General features: G+C 43.3%; 1 protein-coding gene across 2 annotated transcripts; it reads left to right on the forward strand.

The window, feature by feature from the left end:
* The first annotated feature begins 4,304 nt into the window (after positions 1-4,304).
* LOC109873864 (tissue-type plasminogen activator) lies at positions 4,305-22,009 on the forward strand. 2 transcript variants are annotated; one of them, XM_031804760.1, is made up of 15 exons: positions 4,305-4,426; positions 14,112-14,193; positions 14,403-14,445; positions 14,906-15,040; positions 15,779-15,889; positions 16,894-17,068; positions 17,180-17,271; positions 17,465-17,642; positions 17,952-18,037; positions 18,347-18,412; positions 18,613-18,814; positions 18,928-19,064; positions 19,674-19,814; positions 20,249-20,397; positions 20,738-22,009. In XM_031804760.1, exons 2-15 carry the CDS (start codon positions 14,131-14,133, stop codon positions 20,903-20,905), a joined length of 1,746 nt encoding a protein of 581 aa, XP_031660620.1. In that variant the 5' UTR covers positions 4,305-4,426; positions 14,112-14,130; the 3' UTR covers positions 20,906-22,009. The 2 variants fall into 2 exon arrangements, with proteins under 2 accessions (XP_031660620.1, XP_031660629.1); XM_031804769.1 differs by having other exon boundaries at positions 4,320-4,426; positions 14,109-14,193.
* The last annotated feature ends 1,393 nt before the right edge of the window (positions 22,010-23,402 follow it).

Consider the following 23,402-nt stretch of genomic DNA (forward strand, 5'->3'; position numbering starts at 1 on the left):
CTCACTAAATGTAAGCACCAGCTGTCTGGGCAGCTCATAAATCACTGCATCTGTACATAGTCCATCTGTAAATAGCCAATCCAACTACCTCATCTCCATACTGTTATTTATTTATTTTGCTCCTTTGCACCCCAGTATCTCTACTTACACATTCATCTTCTGCATAGCTATCACTCCAGTGTTTAATTGCTAAATTGTAATTATTTTGCCACTATGGCCTATTTATTGCCTTACCTCTCTTACAGTGCCTTGCGAAAGTATTTGGCCCCCTTGAACTTTGCGACCTTTTGCCACATTTCAGGCTTCAAACATAAAGATATAAAACTGTATTTTTTTGTGAAGAATCAACAACAAGTGGGACACAATCATGAAGTGGAACGACATTTATTGGATATTTCAAACTTTTTTAACAAATCAAAAACTGAAAAATTGGGCGTGCAAAATTATTCAGCCCCCTTAAGTTAATACTTTGTAGCGCCACCTTTTGCTGCGATTACAGCTGTAAGTCGCTTGGGGTATGTCTCTATCAGTTTTGCACATCGAGAGACTGAAATTCTTTCCCATTCCTCCTTGCAAAACAGCTCGAGCTCAGTGAGGCTGGATGGAGAGCATTTGTGAACAGCAGTTTTCAGTTCTTTCCACAGATTCTCACTTGGATTCAGGTCTGGACTTTGACTTGGCCATTCTAACACCTGGATATGTTTATTTTTGAACCATTCCATTGTAGATTTTCTTTATGTTTTGGATCATTGTCTTGTTGGAAGACAAATCTCCGTCCCAGTCTCAGGTCTTTTGCAGACTCCATCAGGTTTTCTTCCAGAATGGTCCTGTATTTGGCTCCATCCATCTTCCCATCAATTTTAACCATCTTCCCTGTCCCTGCTGAAGAAATGCAGTCCCAAACCATGATGCTGCCACCACCATGTTTGACAGTGGGGATGGTGTGTTCAGGCTGATGAGCTGTGTTGCTTTTACGCCAAACATAACGTTTTGCATTGTTGCCAAAAAGTTCAATTTTGGTTTCATCTGACCAGAGCACCTTCTTCCACATGTTTGGTGTGTCTCCCAGGAGGCTTGTGGCAAACTTTAAACAACACTTTTTATGGATATCTTTAAGAAATGGCTTTCTTCTTGCCACTCTTCCATAAAGGCCAGATTTGTGCAATATACGACTGATTGTTGTCCTATGGACAGAGTCTCCCACCTCAGCTGTAGATCTCTGCAGTTCATCCAGAGTGATCATGGGCCTCTTGGCTGCATCTCTGATCAGTCTTCTCCTTGTATGAGCTGAAAGTTTAGAGGGACGGCCAGGTCTTGGTAGATTTGCAGTGGTCTGATACTCCTTCCATTTCAATATTATCGCTTGCACAGTGCTCCTTGGGATGTTTAAAGTTTGGGAAATCTTTTTGTATCCAAATCCGGCTTTAAACTTCTTCACAACAGTATCTCGGACCTGCCTGGTGTGTTCCTTGTTCTTCATGATGCTCTCTGCGCTTTTAACGGACCTCTGAGACTATCACAGTGCAGGTGCATTTATACGGAGACTTGATTACACACAGGTGGATTGTATTTATCATCATTAGTCATTTAGGTCAACATTGGATCATTCAGAGATCCTCACTGAACTTCTGGAGAGAGTTTGCTGCACTGAAAGTAAAGGGGCTGAATAATTTTGCACGCCCAATTTTTCAGTTTTTGATTTGTTAAAAAAGTTTGAAATATCCAGTAAATGTCATTCCACTTCATGATTGTGTCCCACTTGTTGTTGATTCTTCACAAAAAAATACAGTTTTATATCTTTATGTTTGAAGCCTGAAATGTGGCAAAAGGTCGCAAAGTTCAAGGGGGCCGAATACTTTCGCAAGGCACTGTACCTTACCTCATTTGCACACACTGTATATAGACTTTTTTCTATTGTGTTATTGACTGTATTTGTGTTTATTCCATGTGTAACTCTGTGTTGTTGTTTGTGTCGCACTGCTTTGCTTTATCTTGGCCAGGTCTCAGTTGTAAATGAGAACTTGTTCTTAACTAGCCTACCTGGTTAAATAAAGTTTAAATTTAAAAAAAATATATTAATAACATACCATACGAAATGTAACATATCAAACTAATTGCGGTCCCCTGGATTTACATTTACTATGCTACGTCTACCCCTGAGCCCAGGTTGACAAAAAGCATTCTACCTGGAACCAGAATGGGTTCTTCAAAGGATTATCTCATGGGACAGCCGAAAAACACCTTTAGGTTCTAGATAGCACCTTTTTTTCTAAGAGTGTAAGTAATCCTGGTAAAAAACTTAGTGGTATCATGTTCACAATGCTATGCAATGACATTGCCTTAAGTCAGATAGCACAATGATTTGTCAGTTGAGGGGGACGAGTGTCACATAGAAGTGATGCCACCTGATGTAAGACAATAATGCAATGACTGTTGCAACAGATTATTGGCACTCAAAAGCTCAGTTTTTCCAGAATAGTGTCATCACAAAGAATTCAACTTGTTTGTAATGAAAATGTCATCACATTTCCAGATCAACAACGACATGAAACATCCTTCCCACATCCGTCTGATTTGCACCCTCACTGTGGTTCATACCCATCCTGTATACATGCTTTTATTTATGTACAAAAACTCCACACATATGACGTAGACAAAGTCTTTACACTTGTGACGTGTGCTTTGTATGTGCATAGAGACTCTAACTGAGTGGCCTATGTTTAGAGAAACTATTTCCTGTTTACATTTACTAAAAATGGTGTTGTTTCCTGGTCCTGTTGGCTTAATATGGGGTTTTGTAAAAAGGCCTAGTAATGTCACAATTACAGTGCACAGTTGCCTTTAGCCTAAGTTAACTCTGCTATGCACAAAACTATACATCGTAGTAGAGGTAAAAGTGTATAGCTGTAACTTGATATAGTTCCAAATGTGCATGCCTTAAACTAACAAAAACCTGAGTTGTAGGCCTAATACCTTCCCTAAGCTTAGTACAAAATTGTGCACCAAACCCTAGAATCATGTTGCGTTGCATTGCGCTACATGCCTACAAAAGGGGATCAAAACTGTTTCATTGCATTGGCATTGTGGTCATCGCATTGCATTAATTACAGAGAATTATTTTGTTGACATGACTTGGTTATAATTGCATCCTTATTCATCAAGTAGTACGAGCACAACCGTATCGTGACACAATCAGTGACAAACGTGTGTGTGTACTGTAAGTGTGTGTTTGTGTGTGTGTACTATAAATGTATGCGTGCGTTTCCTCATCAAACCCTGGTGACTCCACACTAATCTAACAGAGATGGAGTTGACAAAGACATGTTCAATTAACTTCCCCAACCACTAAATTAGTCCATAAAAATAGTTTCCTCTCCCAGTTGAATAAAAGTTAAACAACTTCAGTCATATTCTCCGTAACAGCACACAAGGACAATGTTTTGAAGTCTTTGTAGCAGCCCCTAAAGTGGAGTTGCAATGAAGAAGCTGTAGAATTAGAATTTCTGCTTTTCAATTTCTATTGAATGAGTTGCTATTCAGGACCAGGTTTTTCAAAAGTTATCTATCTGTATTTCGGGTATCAGATAGGGTTAAATGGCATGGAAATAGAATGAATAGAACAGGGATCCCCATTCAAGTCATTGAGTTGTCCGATCTATTAATTCTATTTCAATATATAAAAAAATATTTAAAAAACTGGGCCTTGGTGACTGAGTGATTGACAGACTTCCTGAGGATGGGATGGGTCAAGACAGGGGATTGTGGGATGTCAGAGAACCACAATGGGGTCACAGCCCTGGTGCCAGATTCACCACTAACTGGATTTTCATTGGAACTGAACCCACCCTGTCACCGACAGCCTTAACTCTGGCCTGGCCAGGAGCCATGGGGAGGCCAATGCCAACCAGATACACACACACAGACACACAGACACACAGACACACAGACACAGACACAGACACACACACAGACAGACAGACAGACAGACAGACAGACAGACAGAGACCAATGCCTCTGGAAATAGTCAAATAATGTATAGTAACAATAGAAAAATCTACGTTTTCAACAGAAGTGACTCAACATATCGAGTGGCAATAAATCACGTTGTGAATACTGATTACCTCATTGACGCTGACCTCATACTCTAGCTATTATACGCTATCCGTTATCAATTGTTTATATGCTTTAATCCGGAGCCAAGCCAGATAACCGCCCAAACCGCATCATCATCGGGCAAGCCTGCCTCTCTGGCTCGATCATTTCCAAACAACCCTCCCTCTTCCGCAAAAAAAACTAGAGGCTCGAATAAAAACCGAGAGAAGCAGAGCAGCGATCACACTTCATCGTCAACCCGCCCTGGACCCCCGAACCCAACTGTCACTAGAGGGATATTGAGGACTAGGAACATACCATATACAAGGACAAGGTAAGAATATCGATGTCAATACAACCACATTGCCTTCTTTTTTCCAGATTTCAGTTGGTGTTTAGGCTTTTGTAGAAGTGATTGCATTAGACTAAAACATTTTGCGGATTATTTATGTATAGCAAGCAGACTTCCTTCACCATGGAGTGGATTTAGTCCGCTAAATAACAGTTGATTTCTAATGGAATGCCAAAGGATTTCAGTAATAACGTTACTGTACTCAAATGGAATGTCAAATCAAATTTCAATGAACTTTTAACGTTTTTTTTCACACGTTTGTTTTAATCGAGTTTTTCCATGCTTTGCCTTTGTGCATATTTTTAATCTGAATGCATAGGCAGGCTAATTATAATTAAGTCATATTAGCAGTTTCTCATAGGTTGTTGTTTTGGATGCTTAGAAATGTTTTTATTTATCTTATCTATAGATGAGATTACATAGTTGAATCTATACTTTAGTGTTTCCCTTAATTTATTTATCAGGAATATGGACCAATTCAATTACATCTAGATTTGGTTTATAAACTACTGTATGTCCTATGGAGACCTGGGTTCCAATACGTATGTATTTGAGGTATTTAAAATGTTTAAAAATCTGTGTATTTGAGTATTTTAAAATAAACAGTCCAAAATAAATATTTTTATTTGAATGGTTATTTGTAAAGAAAGTATTTTCAAATACCTTTGCTAAATGCATGGGAATGTAATTTAGTCAGTGTATTTGAGTATTCTCAAATACTTTACAGGTGTCTTTCCAAATACATTTCGATATTCAACTACTTGTCTTTTCAAGGAAAAAATATCTGAATACTTCATTCGAAATCTATGTAAAAGTAATTGAGATATTTGTAATAGTATTTGAACCCAGGTCTGGTCCTATGGGAATTTGGATCAGTTAAGGGTGTAAATGGCAAGCGGATATTTACACTCTTGGTTCCTATTGCGTAGGCCAGTTATGCTCCATTACTTACACAGTATATAGCTCTCATGTATTTCAGGTCTATGCCATTCTTGTCACCTGATGGTGGATGTCTCCGCACCTTGGCACATGTAGGCTATGTTGGGAGTGACAGAGGAATCAAAAGGAATTCACCTATTAGTGCTTTCTCACTGCTCAAAACAACTACTGCTGACCATTCCCTGCCACATCTCTCTCTCCCACATTCCTCTCCCCTTCCATCACAAATCTTTCACACCCAAACTCATCTCTCTTTCTCCCTCCATCCACCTCTCTCTCTCTCCATTCATCTCTCTTTATCCATTTCTCCACTGATACTCTTGTATTCTTTCACTAATGTCATCGTTCTCGCTCCATCCCTCCACCTCTCTCGCCATCCCTCCACCTCTCTCTCCATTCTTCGCTCTCTATCCCTCTCTCTCAACCTAATACTCCCCTCACATTCTGTTTCATACCGTCATCTCTCTCCCACCTTTCTCTCCAGTGTTCATCTCACTATCCCGCTCTCATTTCATCATCCATCAGTTCTCTCAGTAATCAACAGCTCTAAAATGAGGTCATTCTTAAACTTCTTGTTGCAAATAGTTGTAACAAGTGAAGCAGTGTTATTTCAGATAACAGGACAGAGATTACACTGAGAAAATGTTTCTTGGAATGTGGTTCCCTGGAGGTAGCTGTGTGTGTGTGTGTGTGTACAGTTGAAGTCGGAAGTTTACATACACCTTAGCCAAATACATTTAAACTCAGTTTTTCACAATTCCTGACATTTAATCCTAGTAAAAATGCCCTATATTGGGTCAGTTAGGATCACCACTTTATTTTAAGAATGTGAAATGTCAGAATAATAGTAGAGAGAATGATTTATTTCAGCTTTTATTTATTTCTTCACATTCCCAGTGGGTCAGAAGTTTAGATACACTCAATTAGTATTTGGTAGCATTGCCTTTAAATTGTTTAACTTGGGTCAAACATTTCGGGTAGCCTTCCACAAGCTTCCCACAATAAGTTGGGTGAATTTTGGCCCATTCCTCCTGACACAGCTGGTGTAATTGAGTCAGGTTTGTAGGCCTCCTTGCTCACACACGCTTTTTCAGTTCTGCCCACAAATTTCCTATAGGATTGGGGTCAGGGCTTTGTGATCGCCACTCCAATACCTTGACTTTGTTGTCGTTAAGCTATTTTGCCACAACTTTGGAAGTATGCTTGGGGTCATTGTCCATTTGGAAGACCCATTTGCGACCAAGCTTTAACTTCCTGACTGATGTCTTGAGATATTGCTTCAATATATCCACATACTTTTCCTACCTCATGATGCCATCTATTTTGTGAAGTGCACCAGTCCCTCCTGCAGGAAAGCACCCCCCGTGCTTCACAGTTGGGATGGTGTTCTTCGGCTTGCAAGCATTTTTCCTCCAAACATAACGATGGTCATTATGGCCAAACAGTTCTATTTTTGTTTCATCAGACCAGAGGACATTTCTCCAAAAGTATGATCTTTGTCCCCATGTGTGGTTGCAAACTATAGTCTGGCTTTTTTATTGGCAGTTTTGAAGCAGTGGCTTCTTCCTTGCTGAGCGGCTTTTCAGGTTATGTTGATACAAGACTTGTTTTACTGTGGATATAGATACTTTTGTACCTGTTTCCTCCAGCATCAACACAAGGTCCTTTGTTCTGGGATGAATTTGCACTTTTGGTAACAATGTACGTTCATTTCTAGGAGACAGAACATGTCTCCTTCCTGAGAGGTATGATGGCAGCGTGTTCCCAAGGTGTTTATACTTGCATACTATTGTTTGTCCGGATGAACTTGATACTTTCAGGCATTTGGAAATTGCTCCCAAGGATGAACCAGACTTGTGGAGGTCTACAATTTTATTTCTGATGTCTTGGCTGATTTTCCCATGATGCCAAGCAAAGAGGCACTGAGTTTGAAGGTAGGCCTTGAAATACATCCACAGGTACACCTCTAATTGAGTCAAATGATGTCAATTAGAAGCTTATAAAGCCACGACATCATTTTCTGTCATTTTCCAAGCCGTTTAAAGGCACTGTCAACTTAGTGTTTGTAAACTTCTGACCCACTGGAATTGTGATACAGTGACTTATAAGTGAAATAATCTGTCTGTAATTGTTGGAAAAATTACTTGTGTCATGCACAAAGTATATGTCCTAACCTCCTTGCCAAAACTATAGTTTGTTAGCAAGAAATGTGTGGAGTGATTGAAAAACAAGTTTTAATGACTCCAACCTAAGCGTATGTAAACTTCCCACTTTAACTGTATGTGTGCGTGTGTTGGTTCTACCTTGTGCCTGACTAGCCCTGTATATAATTGTAGGCTTTAAGCAGCTCTCTTAACTTGGGATTTCCTCTGGACAGCATCTCTCAGTACTAAAGCACACTCTTAGTGTCCTCGGATACACTGTGAATGAACGAGACAAACATGAGGTGGCTCACATGCAGCACCATCAGGACAGGGTCCCTTCCAGGAACCGGCTGACGATTAAGGGGCTACATAGCAGTCCAAACTCAGCTATGTTGCTTAGTAACAAGTTGATCCCAGATCATTGCTTACGGATCAGTGCATTTAGTGCATTCTTTGCTCTGAATGAGTATCGTAGTCTGTTAGTGAGTATTGTGGTGGGTTGTGTCACCAGGCATTGTGTGGCGGTGCTCTGTCTCAGTGCACTCAGTGCTCTGTCTGATTCACAGGTCATGAGTGACTGGCCTTCTGTGGTCACTGGTCGGCCAGTCTGTCTGGTCATAGAATAATACGTTTAGTGGGTTTAATTTGTTAGACAGTGGGTGCTCTATTTGATATGTCTAATTTTAAAATGTGATCTGATGGCTCTTTATGTATAATCTCTCTATCTATCCATCCATTGGTCCATCCTTCTTCCCTATTTCCTCTACCCTTTCTCTCCGCAGCCTACGGTTGATGATTCAACTATTCTCTCCATACAGCTAGCTGCGGTCGACTCATTCACTACCCTGCTGACTTCAGGGGGTTGCTTTCCCCTCTTTCTCCTCTTTGTATTCTGTTACTTTGTCACTTTTCCTTCTTTCTCTCTAAACCTTTTTCTCTTATGTCGCTCCTTTCTCTTTTGCCTGAATCTCTACTTTTTCTTCTCAACTTTCTTCTCTCCCTCTTCTCCCCCTTCCCTCTCTCTAAACCGGAATGTTTTTCTGTGGCTACGTTCACCATCTCTCTGATGAACAGAGCAGGTGTTATACCGTAGATGCATCCCATATTGTACCCTATTTCCTATTTAGTGCACTACTTTTGTCCAGAGCCCTTGTAGTGCACTAAATAGAGAATAGGGTGCCATTTGTCACACAGACCATGTGTAGAGTGGGCATGAAAGACCACAATGGCCCCTCTGTAGTAGACCCCCACACCAGACCCCCTTTAGAGGGGTTTAGATAAAGACCACTGTATAGCAGGCATGGCTCCAGCTAAGTAGCTTACCATACCTAAGTAACACATAGTGTCATCACAGTGTTAGGTCAGTGGTCATAGGCAGACGTCAGATTTCATGACATGTGTTATATCATTATTATGACACAGTTAATAACTTAGTATAGTCCTTATGATAGTGTGGGCACAACATATCCAGTGTCTCGTCCCCAAAAAGTAATGACAAGACATTGTCGCGTGTGCACCCTCTCTGGCCTTTAGGTCACCAGGCTGCTCGTTATGGCGCACACCTGTCACCATCGTTACGTGCACCTGTGCGTCATCAGACTCACCTGGACTCCATCACTTCCCTGACTACCTGCCCTATATTTGTCACTCCCTTTGGTTCCTTCCCCAGGCGTTATTGTTTCTGTTCCTGTGTCATGTCTGTGCGTTGTTTGTGTTTTCTTGTTTTGTATTATGTTACGTTTATTTATTAAAACACTCACTCCCTGAACTTGCTTCCTGACTCTCAGCGCACACGTTACAGACATGGAAAATAAGACTATTGTAGAGTATTGGAAACAAACCTAGGAAGAGAAGGAAAGGAAGATAATTAGCTAGAACCAAACCACAGGTGCGTATCATTCTAGTTCACTCTGGTTCAATGTGATGCTAATCAGATCACTCCTATGGCTGCCTGGTTTCCCTCAGTGCAGAGTAAACTCTGTTAAACTGTGTTAAGGGTATGCCATCATGGCACATATTTTCTCAGTTCCATACACCATAACATACACACACAGCTCCCTCTGTCTACAACTGTTTTCTTCTTTTCAAATCAATTCATTAAGATTTATTGGTAAGGGAAAATAATATTTTACCAACAGCAATGTCAGTATTATTGTATAACTGCACACTTTGAAGTTGTTTCCTCTAGTTAGTTCTTATCCTCACTCTAGCTGCTGTAGATCAGTATTTCAAAACATCCTTATTCAGTTTGATGATCGTCCTGATTTTTGACTAGAGTACCGTGTACTGCTGTGTTGAGTTAAGTAAAACATCAACCTCTGACCCTAACACCTAAGCCTTACTTCCTTATATCCCTTGAGAGGTGAAATGGCCGCTGTCTGAGTCTCTATCTGCTAAAGCATTCCTGTGGTCACTGGTCAGCATGTCACCCATCCTTACTGTACAGGTCGGCTAGGTCACTCAGACTGACAGGGGGAGTAGGAGCTGTGCTCAGCACTTTGAGACAATTCTGTTAGCGTATTCAGAATCAGAATCACCATTATTCGCCAAGTCTGCTGCATGACTAAACACTGAAAGGAAATTAAGCTAAGGAGTTACCTGCATACTGATGTGGTTGTTGTGGGGGAGTTTGATTAGTTTGTGTGTCTGAATATTAGCCTAGTGTTCTGGTTTGAGGCTTATGCTCTTGATGGTCTATAACTGACTAAACTCCAACAGCAGGCTTCAACAGTCTCTCATTCACATCAACAATCAGACTTGATCTACTAAGAGAGCAGAGGTTTCCTCTGGCCCTCATGGGTCTGAAGGGAATATACGGTCATACATTTTTCTGTAGAAACCACTAACTAACTAGATGGGACAGACAATTGCCTCCTACTCCGTGCTAGGAAATGAGTTAAACTCTCATCAACTAAAAGCGAGAGAAAAAACTAATTGTCAATTGTTTCCCTTTTTATCTTGTAAAATGCTACCAACAAAATAGGGCTGTGCAACTATATATGTGTGTTTGTGTTTTAGTGTGGGTGCATGTGTGTGTGTTGGATCTTGTAAGAGCTGGTTTAGTAGAATCATTGCCAGGCCACAAACCTACACAGACACACTGCATTGTGGGATTATCAAACAGCAATTGATAATCCTGTGGTGTCTGAGGCAGCCTCGCTTAGTGACGTGTATGTGTGTGTGTGTGTGTGTGTGTGTGTGTGTGTGTGTGTGTGTGTGTGTGTGTGTGTGTGTGTGTGTGTGTGTGTGTGTGTGTGTGTGTGTGTGTGTGTTATAGACACATGTTAATGATAGAAGAAGTCTGCTGCATGACTAAACGTGTGTGTGGGTCTGGACATGGGGACTACACTCTTAGAAAAAAGCAGAACATAAAATGGTTACTCGGCTGTCCCCATGAGAGAACCCTTTGAATAACTATTTTTGGCTACAGGTAAAACCCTTTTGGTTCCATGTAAAACCCTTTCTACAGAGGGTTCTACATGGAACCCAAAAGAGGTCTACCTGGAACCAAAAAGGGTTCTCCTAAGGGGACAGCCAAATAACCTTTTTGGAACCCTTTTTGCTAAGAGTGTATGTGTGTGTGACAGATAAAGCATAAAAGTGAGTGACATGGGACACACAGGCTCAGTGTTAGCAGGAAACATATGGCCTGGTCTGACAGACTAGAGGGAGGGACGGTAGGAAACAGAGAACAGAACACAGCGGAACAGCTGCACCAAGGAAACCGGGATGGAAACTAAACCCAGCGAGGAAAAACTCATGTTCTGCCAGAGAGGCTCAGCTAGGGTATAGAAAACACCGCCTGAATACACCTGGGGGTTTCCTCCAGCTGAGAAACACCTGGCTTGAAAGGGATATGTACCCTTCTCTCTCTGTCTGTGTGTGTGTGTGTGTGTGTTCCACAAGTACAGTCCTGCAGTCATCCCAGTGAAAGACTCAGGGAGTCTTTTTTCCAGGAACATCTTGTCTTTGTGTCTTGTGAGTTGATTAGCTTCACGTTCCTGAGCTGTGTGTGTTTGCCAGCGTAGCAGTTTGACCTCATTTATATCAAAACAACAGCGCTATTAGCCCAGTCAGACACATATGATGAGTCAGACAACCGCCAGCCGGCTGCGGTGTGTGTGTGCGTCTGAAGTTTATATGTTGGTCTTGGTCCCATCCAATGACCACAGTGCTGGAGTCTTCTTCATTCTCTTTTCACTCTTTCCATCTTCCTTGAACTTTCTAGGTTTTTCACCTTTTGTCTTTCTCCTTTGTCTTCTCCCCTCTCTCTAAGGTTGAGTCATGGTTAGTCACAGTTGACAGAGAGGCAATGGTTCCTAACAGGGTTTTGCAGTGCATCTCCAATCTGACATGTATGTTTACAGAGAGAAGTAGATTCATTCACATTTTATTCCAATGTTTATTTTATTCCAATGACTGTGATATGTGGTTGTCTTACAATCCCTAGTTGAATGCACTTACTGTATGGCGCTCTGGATAAGAGCGTCTACGAAGTGACCTAAATGTACAATTCCATTAGCAGACATTCTTATCCAGAGCAACCTACAGTGTTGCCAAATAGCACGATCATCACAACTCCGCAATCACCACACATTTAAAAAAAAATACCTACTTTATAAATGTCAGTTTAAACTAAGTGTGTTGTGTGGTTAGTCGCTAGTGCAAAAAGGCTTTTTGGAGTCAGACTCTGTAAAGTTGCCGGTCATTTCCCCCCTCTTCTCCTCTCATCTCTCTGTGTTGTCGTGAGTCATTCTACCCGCCCTACATCTGCTCGTCTCTTTAGGAACCGCTTCCATACTGCCCTGGCTTGGAATGTTGGGAAAGGGCTTCAGCAATGATTTGTCAGCTCACACACTCAGATACACGCATACACAGCTCTTTAGACTTCCCCTTGCGTGTCCGGCTGTGTTTAGGTTGTTTGACACTGTTCTTTGTTCCTAAGGATTAAGAGCTATGGTCTCTGTTAGACACTCATTCACTGGAGGGAGAGAGAAAGAGTGAAGAGGGTCTCTGTCCTGTTTATCCCAGAGGGAGCACAATCTTGTAAACACAGCGAACAATGGTTATGAGTAGGGAGGTGAGACGAGGACAGGGGGCAGGAGGTAGGAGGTAGGGGCAGAGGACAGGGGGCAGGAGGTAGGGGCAGAGGACAGGGGGCAGGAGGTAGGGGCAGAAGTTCTGCAGAGGGACAAAGGAACATGTTCTTTATTTAAGCTTTATTTAACTAGGCAAGTCGGTTAAGAAAAATATATTATTTACAATGACTGCCTACCAGGGAACAGTGGGTTAACTGCCTTGTTCAGGGGCAAAACAACATATTTTTACCTGGTCAGCTCTGGGATTCAAACCAGCAACCTTTTGGTTACTGGACCAATGCTCTAAACACTAGGCTACCTGCCACCCCATGTATCAAACTACAGGATACATTTTCTGTCATCAAAGTTCTTTCCAACGTAAACACAGACTCACTCTGTTGATTCTGATACTGTACATGCAGTTGGCATCTGTATGACTTCCGCACACGCACACACACACACACACACACACACACACACACACACACACACACACACACACACACACACACACACACACACACACACACACACACACACACACACACACACACACACACAAATGCTACTCCACGCCCACAGACCTTAGTTTCTTCTCCGTAATGAGTTTGGATCTGAGTAACTCCCCCACCAAATGTGAAAACATTTGGGGCCGCCTGATTGGTCCAGAAACCGATGGGTTGGGCCAGAGTTGGACAATATGTCATTGGCTTTGATATTCTGATTGGTTTAGAGACGATCCAATCGCTGATTACTTTGTTTTGTAAACGCCCCTCGTGCACCTCATCACCACAAACGACTTCAATGAAGTCAGTCTCAGACTTCAGGATGTAGCGTACGACAGAGCAGCGGAAGAGCCATCACCAATTCCCCAAAACATTACACCTTTCTCTTTCTTTTACTCAAAGGAAAGGAAAGGTCAGGGTTAGGGTTTGAGGAAGGGTTAGTATTGAAGAGTCCATCCATCCTCTACACACATCAGAGTATTATAATGGTGACATCAAATCGAATCACATTTTATTGGTCGCATTCATATATTTAGCAGATGTTATTGTGGGTGTAGTGAAATGCTTGTGTTCCTAGCTCCAACAGTGCAGTAGTATCTAACAATTCACAACAATACACACTAATCTAAAAGTAAAAGAATGGAATTAAGAAATATACAAATATTAGATCGAGCAATGTGGGAGTGGCATAGACTAAAATACAGTAGAATAGAATACAGTATATACATATGAGATGAGTAAAGCAGAATGTAAAAATGATTGAAACATTATTAAAGTGACTAGTGTTCCATTATTAAAGAGGCCAGTGATTCCAAGACTATGTACACAGGGCAGAAGCCTCTAAGGTGTAGGGTTACGTAACCGGGTGGAAGCCGGCTAGTTGGACCTATTGTTCACTAGGATATGTTTTGAACCCAAATGACTTGACTTGTCCTGAAACAACCAAAATAGTCTCTTTCACATAGCTCAGTAAAACCTTTACTTATGTATGTTCCAGCAGAAAAGGTCCAGACACAACCATGGCCAGAATATTGGGACTGCTGCTCTTCCTGTCAGCTCTCTGCTGCTCCCTAGCGGACAAAGTAGGTACCACACCCACTGCACTAACCACAGCTACAGAAAGATATAGAAGTTGCCCTTTGGTGCAGGTCTAAGATCAGCTTAACCTCTCAAAATGCGTCAGGTGGAAAATGCTAAACTGACCATAGATCTGCGTCTAGAGTTAACTTCATCACTACTGTTTGTTGGTACTGTGGAGCTTTGAAATCACTTCTCTTACCTCCCGTGGCAGATTGAGCTCCGTCGCGCGAAGAGAGGGACACGCTACTATAGAGGTGAGCTTGGATCGCCCGCTCTACCCTCTACAACTGGGTCAATCTACCCTCACCCTCTGACACCCCACGTCTGTCCCTCTCGCCACACTTATCATGTGTTAGCTACAATCAATCATTTGTTTGTGTGTCACTTACACCATGTCTTTGAATCTTACTGTCTCTCTTGTAGTAAATGACTCATGTTTGTCTCTCTCTCTGTGTATGTCTGTCTCTCTGTCTTTCTGTCTTTGTGTCTTTGTCTCTGTCCCTGTGTGTGTGTGTGTGTGTGTGTGTGTGTGTGTGTGTGTGTGTGTGTGTGTGTGTGTGTGTGTGTGTGTGTGTGTGTGTGTGTGTGTGTGTGTGTGTGTGTCTGTCCCTTTACCTGTGTGGGTGTGTATGTCTCTGTGTGTGTCTGTGTGTCTGTCTGCCTGTCTGTCTATCTGTGTGTCTGTGCCTGTGTATGTGTGTGTGTGTGTCTCAGCGCGTTGTGTGGATCGCCAGTCAGCTGCGGTGCGTGGTTATGGGGACACATGGATGAGATGGAGGGGCCAGCGTGTGGAGTACTGCCGCTGTGCATCACAAGGACGAGAGCGCTGTCACTACGTGCCCGTCATCAGTGAGTGGAAACACAGACACACTTACACATAGATATAGATGCAGACCAACACACACACGCTCACAAACCCCCACACCGTCTAGGCCGGCTGTTACTACACTGTTCAGCCTGTAATTTCTGCCTGTGTATGTGTCTTGTTCTCTTTTCCAGTCTTCCTTTTCCACTGTTTGTCTTTGTTGGATCAACAGTAGTCCCATCCCCCTCCCTCTGTCTGTCTGCCCCCATCTTGCCACTCTCTATTTACAGTACCTCTCTCTTCTGTTTCCTTACTTCCTCCACAATGGAGAGTGGTTGGTGTCGTGGAGAGAGAGGGTGCGGTCTAGGATGGAGAGTCATTAGAACACTCACCCATTGTGACTTTCACCATGTTTTAACTCTCTTGGCACAAACCCTCCCGTAAACACATCCCTTCACCCCGACTGCACAACGCTGTGAGGCATGACCCCCCTCTCTGATGACAGACAAATCACTTCCATATTCCCCCGCCTGTGTGTGGTTGTGCGCTGTCAACAGAGAAATTGGAGGTTGAAGCTGTTCTGACAAAGGGAAATTATGAGCATTTGTGACGCAAAAGAGGCTATGACATTTGTTATAAGCGGTGGGCACTTCGTCAGCAAATCATTGTTGTTCGAGAAAGAGAAGAGGTGTATAAAATAAAATCCGACATGTCTGACCATCCCTCTCTACCCCCCCCCCCCCCCCCCCCCCCCCCCCCCCCCCCCCCCCGCGCCCCTGTAGCCTGCTATCAGTCAAGGTGCTACAACGGGGGAACCTGTAAGGAGGCGGTCTACTCCTCTGACTTCCTGTGCCAGTGTCCACCAGGCTTCACAGGAGCCCAGTGTGAGATAAGTAAGTAGATCACACCTACAATACACTGTCAATAAATACTTCTCCTCTGGGCCCATATGCTACTGAATAACAAGGACAAGGGGATGGATATGACCAGTTTCCATTCTATCCCCTAGTCCCTAGTCCTTATATAGATTCATTTAGCACTATATAGCACCGCTATAAGTGGAATAAAACAACCTTAGCGCCGGGCTAATTTGGCTGTGCCCTGCTGCACTGCTATCGAGTCTTATCTAGTAGTAATCTTGGTTACCATCATCATTAGACCAGTAGACACGCAGGAAATGGTAGAATGCAATCCTGCTACAATGACTCATAGCGGTTATGGAGTTGTGGTCTGTGGGCCAGCCGGGAGAAAACCTGAAACTCCATGGAACCCAGTGGTTTGCTGACATAAATCAGTTAGTTTTATTCCGTTTGGAGGCTGTTGTAGACACCCTACCCACTCAACATTCCACATGTAAATTCCAAATAACATGTTGACTTTATAATGAGTGTGTTCACAGCCAAATGAGTGAGCCCAGAGTCATATCATGTGACATCATTCACCAATGGTCATTTGTTGAAACCACAGCGGCCAAACTCTCCACATATGACTCTGAGTGAGCCTAGCCAGATCCGTATACTCTCTGAATGAGTTTAATCAATACTCATGCGTGTGTCATTTCATGGATACCATAAGATCAGGGAGCCAAAACACAGAAGAGATGTGTGAGTGAGTCCTTAGTCATGTAACCATGATGCAGGACGACAGGAGGATGACAGACACACAGAGAGACTATCAGATCAACATGGTTGTTAGGATGTGGTTCCTCATAGATACCAATGACGGTGTCCAAAATGCCACCCTATCCCCGGCGTAGTGCTCTACTTTGGACCAGAATCCTTAGTGCCCTGGTCAAAAGTAGTGCGCTATAAAGGAAATGGGGTGCCATTTGGGACATAACCTATGTGTTTGGGTGGCTGGATTGTACAGGCTAATTTCTCTCCCTCTCTCTCCACAGACACCAATGAGAAGTGCGTGGTGGGCCAGGGTAAAGGGTACCGTGGTACGTGGAGTATCAGTCGGATCGGCTCAGAGTGCATCAACTGGAACTCTACCACCCTCAGAGGGAAGAAGTTCACCGCCAAGAAACCAGAGGCTAACAGCCTGGGGCTGGGCAACCACAACTTCTGCAGGTACACACACACGCACACACACACGCACGCGCACACACGCACGCACGCACACACACACAACAATCAAGCCTTCTAGATCAATTTTCCCCTCCACTGTTCTCTCTCTCTCAGGAATCCAGACAATGATACTAAGCCATGGTGTTATGTCTACAAGGGAAACCAAATAGTCTGGGAGTTCTGTACTCTCTCCAGCTGCCCAGCAGGTAATAACATGATTAACTATGATACCATTATAGTGTACCGGTATTTGGTTACATTGTTGCCTTGCCAAACTATGACAAGAGGCTAAATCAAAAACAGATTGGCACCCAGTTTGCTTTACTGACTAACGTTATTTGGTCCACAGAGTAAATTAAATCTGAGGTCATCTGCGCCTCACCCTGTGTGTTTTTCCAGACCAGAGGCCAGTGGAGTGTGTGCAGGCCTCGGGGCAGACGTACAGGGGGACGAAGGCCGTCACTAAGAGGGGCTCCAGCTGTCTTCCCTGGGACTCACCCCTCATCACCCGCAAGTTCTACAACGCATGGAGGTCTGACGCCAGACAGCTGGGGCTGGGGAGTCACAACTTCTGCAGGTAGGATCAGAAACGTACACAAACTCTCTCTCTCACGCACATATAAACCACAGGAGGTTGGTGGCACCTTAATTGGGGAGGACGGGCTCATGGTAATGGCTGGAGCGGAATGAGTGGATTGGTCTGAAATACATCAAACACATGGTTTCCATTTGCTCCGTATTATGAGCCATCCTCCCCTCAGCAGCCTCCACTGATATGCACACACACACACACACACACACACACACACACACACACACACACACACACACACACACACACACACACACACACACACTTATATACTCTCTTCTGGCTCTCTTACAGGAACCCAGACGGTGATCTCGGCCCCTGGTGTCACGTCTACAAGAACATGAAGCTGACCTGGGAACTCTGCGATATCACCAAATGCAGTGAGTACCCCGTTACCCTGTTACCATGACTACATTCCAATAATATCGGCCGCAATACGCATCATCGTCCTCTCATGTGCCGGTCAAATGGCCACTGTCTCTTCTGCCAAGTATTTCCATCATCGTCATTACCTACAGTAGCTTACTGTAATGCACATGATAACTAAGAAGATGAGTCAATGTCTGTCAGGATTGTAGTGAGTGAAATGTGTAGGAGGTTCAATTAAGTACACTTGCAACTGTAGTCACACTGTATGAGTACTTGATATTTAATGTCATACTGAACAGTATCTGTTGTTTGTTTTTTAGCGAGGAGACCAACCACCATTACTACTCTAGGCCCCAGGGCTCCCACCAGCAACAACAACAACAGAGGTAGGACAGCCACAAAATAACACATCCAATTCACCTCTACACAGCGTTTCTCCTCCTCCACACCTCCTGCTCTCCTTCGATTCCTCATCCACACCTCCCACTCTCCTGGGCTCCTCAGCTCTGCTTCCCATGAATGTTGAGGTTTTTCTATCTACAAACAGAAAACAAAATCTAATACAAAGGCCGTCCCCCGCGGGTAGGTACCTGTGGCCAGCGTGCTGACAACAATCTCCCCTCCTTCCGTATCCTGGGAGGAGCCCGGAAGAGTGACATCACAGAGCAGCCATGGCAGGCAGCCATAAACGTGTACCAGCCCAGAAACAAAGCACACATCTTCCAATGTGGAGGGGTCCTTATAGACTCCTGCTGGGTCCTTTCTGCTGCACACTGCTTCGACGACGGGTAGGTCTAGTACACACACTCATGCACGCATTCACACACATACACACGCATCCACGCACGCAGTGCACACCCACACACATGGGTGTAACTCAGTGATCTGCTGTCTCCGTCAGGTTAAAACCAGAGCGGCTGCAGGTGGTTCTAGGCAGGACGTTTCGTAAGAACTCCTCCGGCAGTGAGCAGATCTTTGAGGTGGAGAAGTACTGGAGCCACGAGAAGTACAACGAGACAAACTTTGACAACGACATTGGTGAGCCAATGCAATGTTAAAGGCCCAGTGCAGTCAAAATTCAGTTTTCCTGTGTTTTGTATCAATCATATTGTACATAAGCTGATGAAAATAATGTATCAGTGTCATTTCCTTTTAGTTGCTGGTTGAAAATACAATTTATATAGGACCTGCTAATCAGCCTGTTTGCATGGGCCGGAGTTTTGCCTTGCCTGGTGACAACACCAGGCGGAAAATTGGTTAATAGACCGATAACAAAGAGAGTTCCAGACCTCTCTGCCAATAACAGCTAGTTTTCAGTTTTCCCCTCCGCACTCAGACCACTCCCAGACAGTCCTAGCTAAATTCTCTCATGAGAAATAGTTTTTTACTAAAAAGCTATTTTAATAGAAAACTATTACGATAAGGTAATTAATTGTCACCCAGAAATTATTTGAAATGAAAATGTCTGCATTTGGGCCTTTAAGCACTGACACGTCAAGCCTGAATAATAACCATGACTAATGGTTATGACATGGCTATGACATGATTATGTAGCATATATGTAGCACATAGTATAGGGCAATTTACTCATTCTCTCCCGGTCCTCCTCCTGCTCGGTGCCCTCTCCTCATCCTCTTCCTCCCTCAGTCTTGATGAAGTTGAAGAGTGATATTGGCATGTGTGCTGTGAACGCGCCTGAGGTCCTACCCGCCTGTCTGCCTGACCCAGGCCTGGTACTGCCCGACTGGACCGAGTGTGAGATCTCTGGCTACGGCAGGGAGAAAGAGTGTAAGACCGACATCATCCTTTCTTGGAATTCTTAATCTCTTTTTTAAAACTGGTTCTATGGTTTATTTTCTGTAGCCTAAATCACACAGAATCATTTTTAAATACCTAAGGCAGTGTTTCTTAATCCTGGTCATAGGTACCCAAAAGGGGGGACATTTGTATTTGCCCTAGCATTACACTCCTGATTCCACTAATCAAAAGGTTGATGATGAGTTGATAAGAGGAATCAGGTGTGTAGTGCTAGCTAGGGCAAAACTAAACCTTTACAGGATTAAGAAACACTGACCTAAGGGAATACATGCATACATTTAATACAGTATCTTCTGACGATAACTCTTGCCATCTTTTTTTAATGTAGTCTAGAGATGTAACAATGTTCTATAGTCTATAGGTGCATTGAGGAATGAATCTAATACCCTCCCCTCTCCCCATAGTTGATGCGATATACTCTGAGCGGGTGAAGAGGGGTCACGTGAGGTTGTGGCCTCAGGACCGCTGTGTCCCTCATGTCTTATCTGAACGTGTGGTCACCTCCAACATGCTGTGTGCCGGGGACACCCGGGGTCTGGATGACGCCTGCAAGGTGAGGAGGGCTTTTTTCTTCCTTCTCCTAAAACTCTCTGTCTGCATCCCAAATGGCGCCCTATTCCTTATATAGTGCATTTGTCCATAGTAGTGCACTATATACGTATGTAGGGAATAGGGTGCCATTTGGCACGTAGTATGCAGCCCTAAGCCCCAAACACTCTCTGCAACACTCAGCACTTAAATAGCTAGTTAGCTGGTACGGTTGAAACAAGTATGTGTCATGTTGGATGTTAGTACTACTGCAAATCTTTATCAAATGGAACTGTATGCCTACTTCTGAACCATGACTGAACAACAACTGACCCATGTCCCTCGTCGCCTTCGCTCCTCTGCAGGGGGACTCTGGTGGTCCTCTTGTCTGTCCCAAGGATGGGAGGATGACTCTGATGGGGCTGATCAGCTGGGGAGATGGCTGTGGGAAGAAAGACAAGCCTGGGGTGTACACACGTGTTACACAATACACTGACTGGATCAGCAGCAAGAAACAGGAAACTAGCCAGTAAACAAACACACAAACACATGCACATACACACACCTGGAGAGAACTTGTGAGAGAATTCATCTGACTCCATCATCAGAGAATTCATCAGACTCCTGTCCATCAATCGCAATGAATGCCTTAACCAAGGAACAGACAACCACTTAACGCACGACAGGAACTGCCAGTACTCCAGTACATTCTGTGTAAGCATTGTTTTACTCTTGTGCTTAGAGGTAGGACGCAGTAAGGTCAGAAAAAACGAAGAAAACTATGTCTCCAAAGTGAATAGACTGTTAATCAGTCCAGCTCAGTGCCTTCCAGCTGATTCCTGTTCTACCCAGAGCTATATATCTCCATATGCAGCTCACAGAATGTTGGACATTTACTTTGCACACAAGGTTCCATAGGAATGTAAATAGCCACTCCAATTAACATTTTTCAGTTCATTTAGAGGGAATTTTACATTGGTGGCTTGCTGTCTGAATGTTGCCATGTTACATCAGTGCATATGTTACCCAATCCCACTATAACATTAACCACAAGACAATCTGCTGGATCAGAGTCAATGTAAGACAGCGGCTGCAATCCAAACTGATCCTTGAACTGCATGAACAAAGGGGTTGAGTTGTCAAATTGGAATAAAGCCAGAGCCTGAACACAGCCACCATTATCTGTCTCCATTCCATAAGCGTTGGGTTGAGCCCAGCGATCAGCATGTACAGTATTTTAATGTTGGTTTTATGTTGAAAAGGACTGGGAGGTGTTTGCAATGACTGGGTGTATGTACTGTATCTAACATAAGCTCTTTGCTTGCAAAGCACTTGGACTCCACTTCCCTCCCATAGTATAGTATTTGGTTATGTTTGAGTGTTTGTTCATATTATGTAATATCTCATAGACATACACTCTCTCAAGGACAGTAATGTTTGATTTTACTTGTGTGTATTAAGTTAATATTTATGTCTATTCATATTACACTTTTTTTCCTACTGTAATAGCTTATGTTTTTTTAGTAGTTCAATGTGTTGTGTTTTGGAATTGCTGTTTATGTTGATCATTTATTTCTGGGGCTATCATAAGAATGACATACACCCGTCTCTTTAAATAAAAAAAACATTTAAGTGAAGTTGATGGTTGATCTCTTCAATTTCTGTTGTTGTTACTGGGGTAAGCTGTGCCATAGACTGGAGGAAGACTAGAGGAAGCCTAGAGGAAGCCTAGAGGCCTAGACACATAACAGCACATACACACAGAAGTCATTTTAATGAATGTATCATCATGCCAGCACACACTGATTCCTTCCAAATCACTCATTGTTGAATTTACGATTTCCAACTTGTTGTGTAATGGACATCAGAACAGCGATTACTCACCTCAAATTGGACAAATACTTGTTCTTTAATGAGTCGGATTGGAAGGATATACATAAATCACCCGAACAGACCCTCATCCCCGTCATTCGCTGGAGAAGGAAACTGAGATTGTGGAAAAAGATCAGGGAAAAAGATCAGGGTGCCTTGTGAGGATCAGGCAACGATTGGCTAAATTGCCTTTCCCTTCCGTCCTGCTAGCTAACGTTCAATCGCTGGAAAATAAATGGGATGAACTTAAAGCACGTATATCCTACCAACGGGACATTAAAAACTGTAATGTCTTATGTTTCACCGAGTTGTGGCTGAACGACGACATTAAGAACATACAGCTGGTGGGTTATACACTACATCAGCAGGATAGAACAGCAGCCTCTGGTAAAGACTCGGAGCGGGGGCCTATGCATATATGTAAATAATAGCTGGTGCACAATATCTAAGGAAGTCTCGAGGTTTTACTCACCTGATGTAGAGTATCTCATGATAAGCTGTAGACCACACTATCTACCGAGAGAGTATTCATCTGCATTTTTCGTAGCTGTCTTACATACCACCACAGGCCGATGCTGGCACTAAAACCACACTCAAATAGCTGTATACCGCAAAAGCAAACAGAAACGGCACTCCTAGAGGTCGGGGACTTTAATGCAGGGAAACTTAAATCAGTTTTACCTAATTTCTATCAGCATGTTAAATGTGCAACCAGAGGGGAAAAAAAATCAAGACCACCTTTACTCCACACACAGAGACGTGTACAAAGCTCTCCCTCGCAAATCTGACCATAATTCTATCCTCCTGATTCCTGCTTACTGGCGCTTCCTGCTTTTATTTTTGCTTGTGAATTGGTCTATAAAAAAGTGATCAGTTGAAGCAGATACTAATCTACAGGACTGTTTTGCTAGCACAGATTGGATTATGTTCCGGGATTCTTCCGATGGCATTGAGGAGTACACCACATCAGTCACTGGCTTTATCAATAAGTGCATTGAGGATGACGTCCCTACAGTGACTGTACATACATACCCCAACCAGAAGCCATGGATTACAGGCAACATTCGCACTGAGCTGAGGTAGAGCTGCCGCTTTCAAGGGGCGGGACTCTAAACTGGAAGCTTAAAAGAAATCCCTCTTTGCCCTCCGATGAACCAT

The sequence above is a fragment of the Oncorhynchus kisutch genome, linkage group LG3, assembly GCF_002021735.2.
Source record: "Oncorhynchus kisutch isolate 150728-3 linkage group LG3, Okis_V2, whole genome shotgun sequence".
Lineage (NCBI taxonomy): Eukaryota > Metazoa > Chordata > Actinopteri > Salmoniformes > Salmonidae > Oncorhynchus > Oncorhynchus kisutch.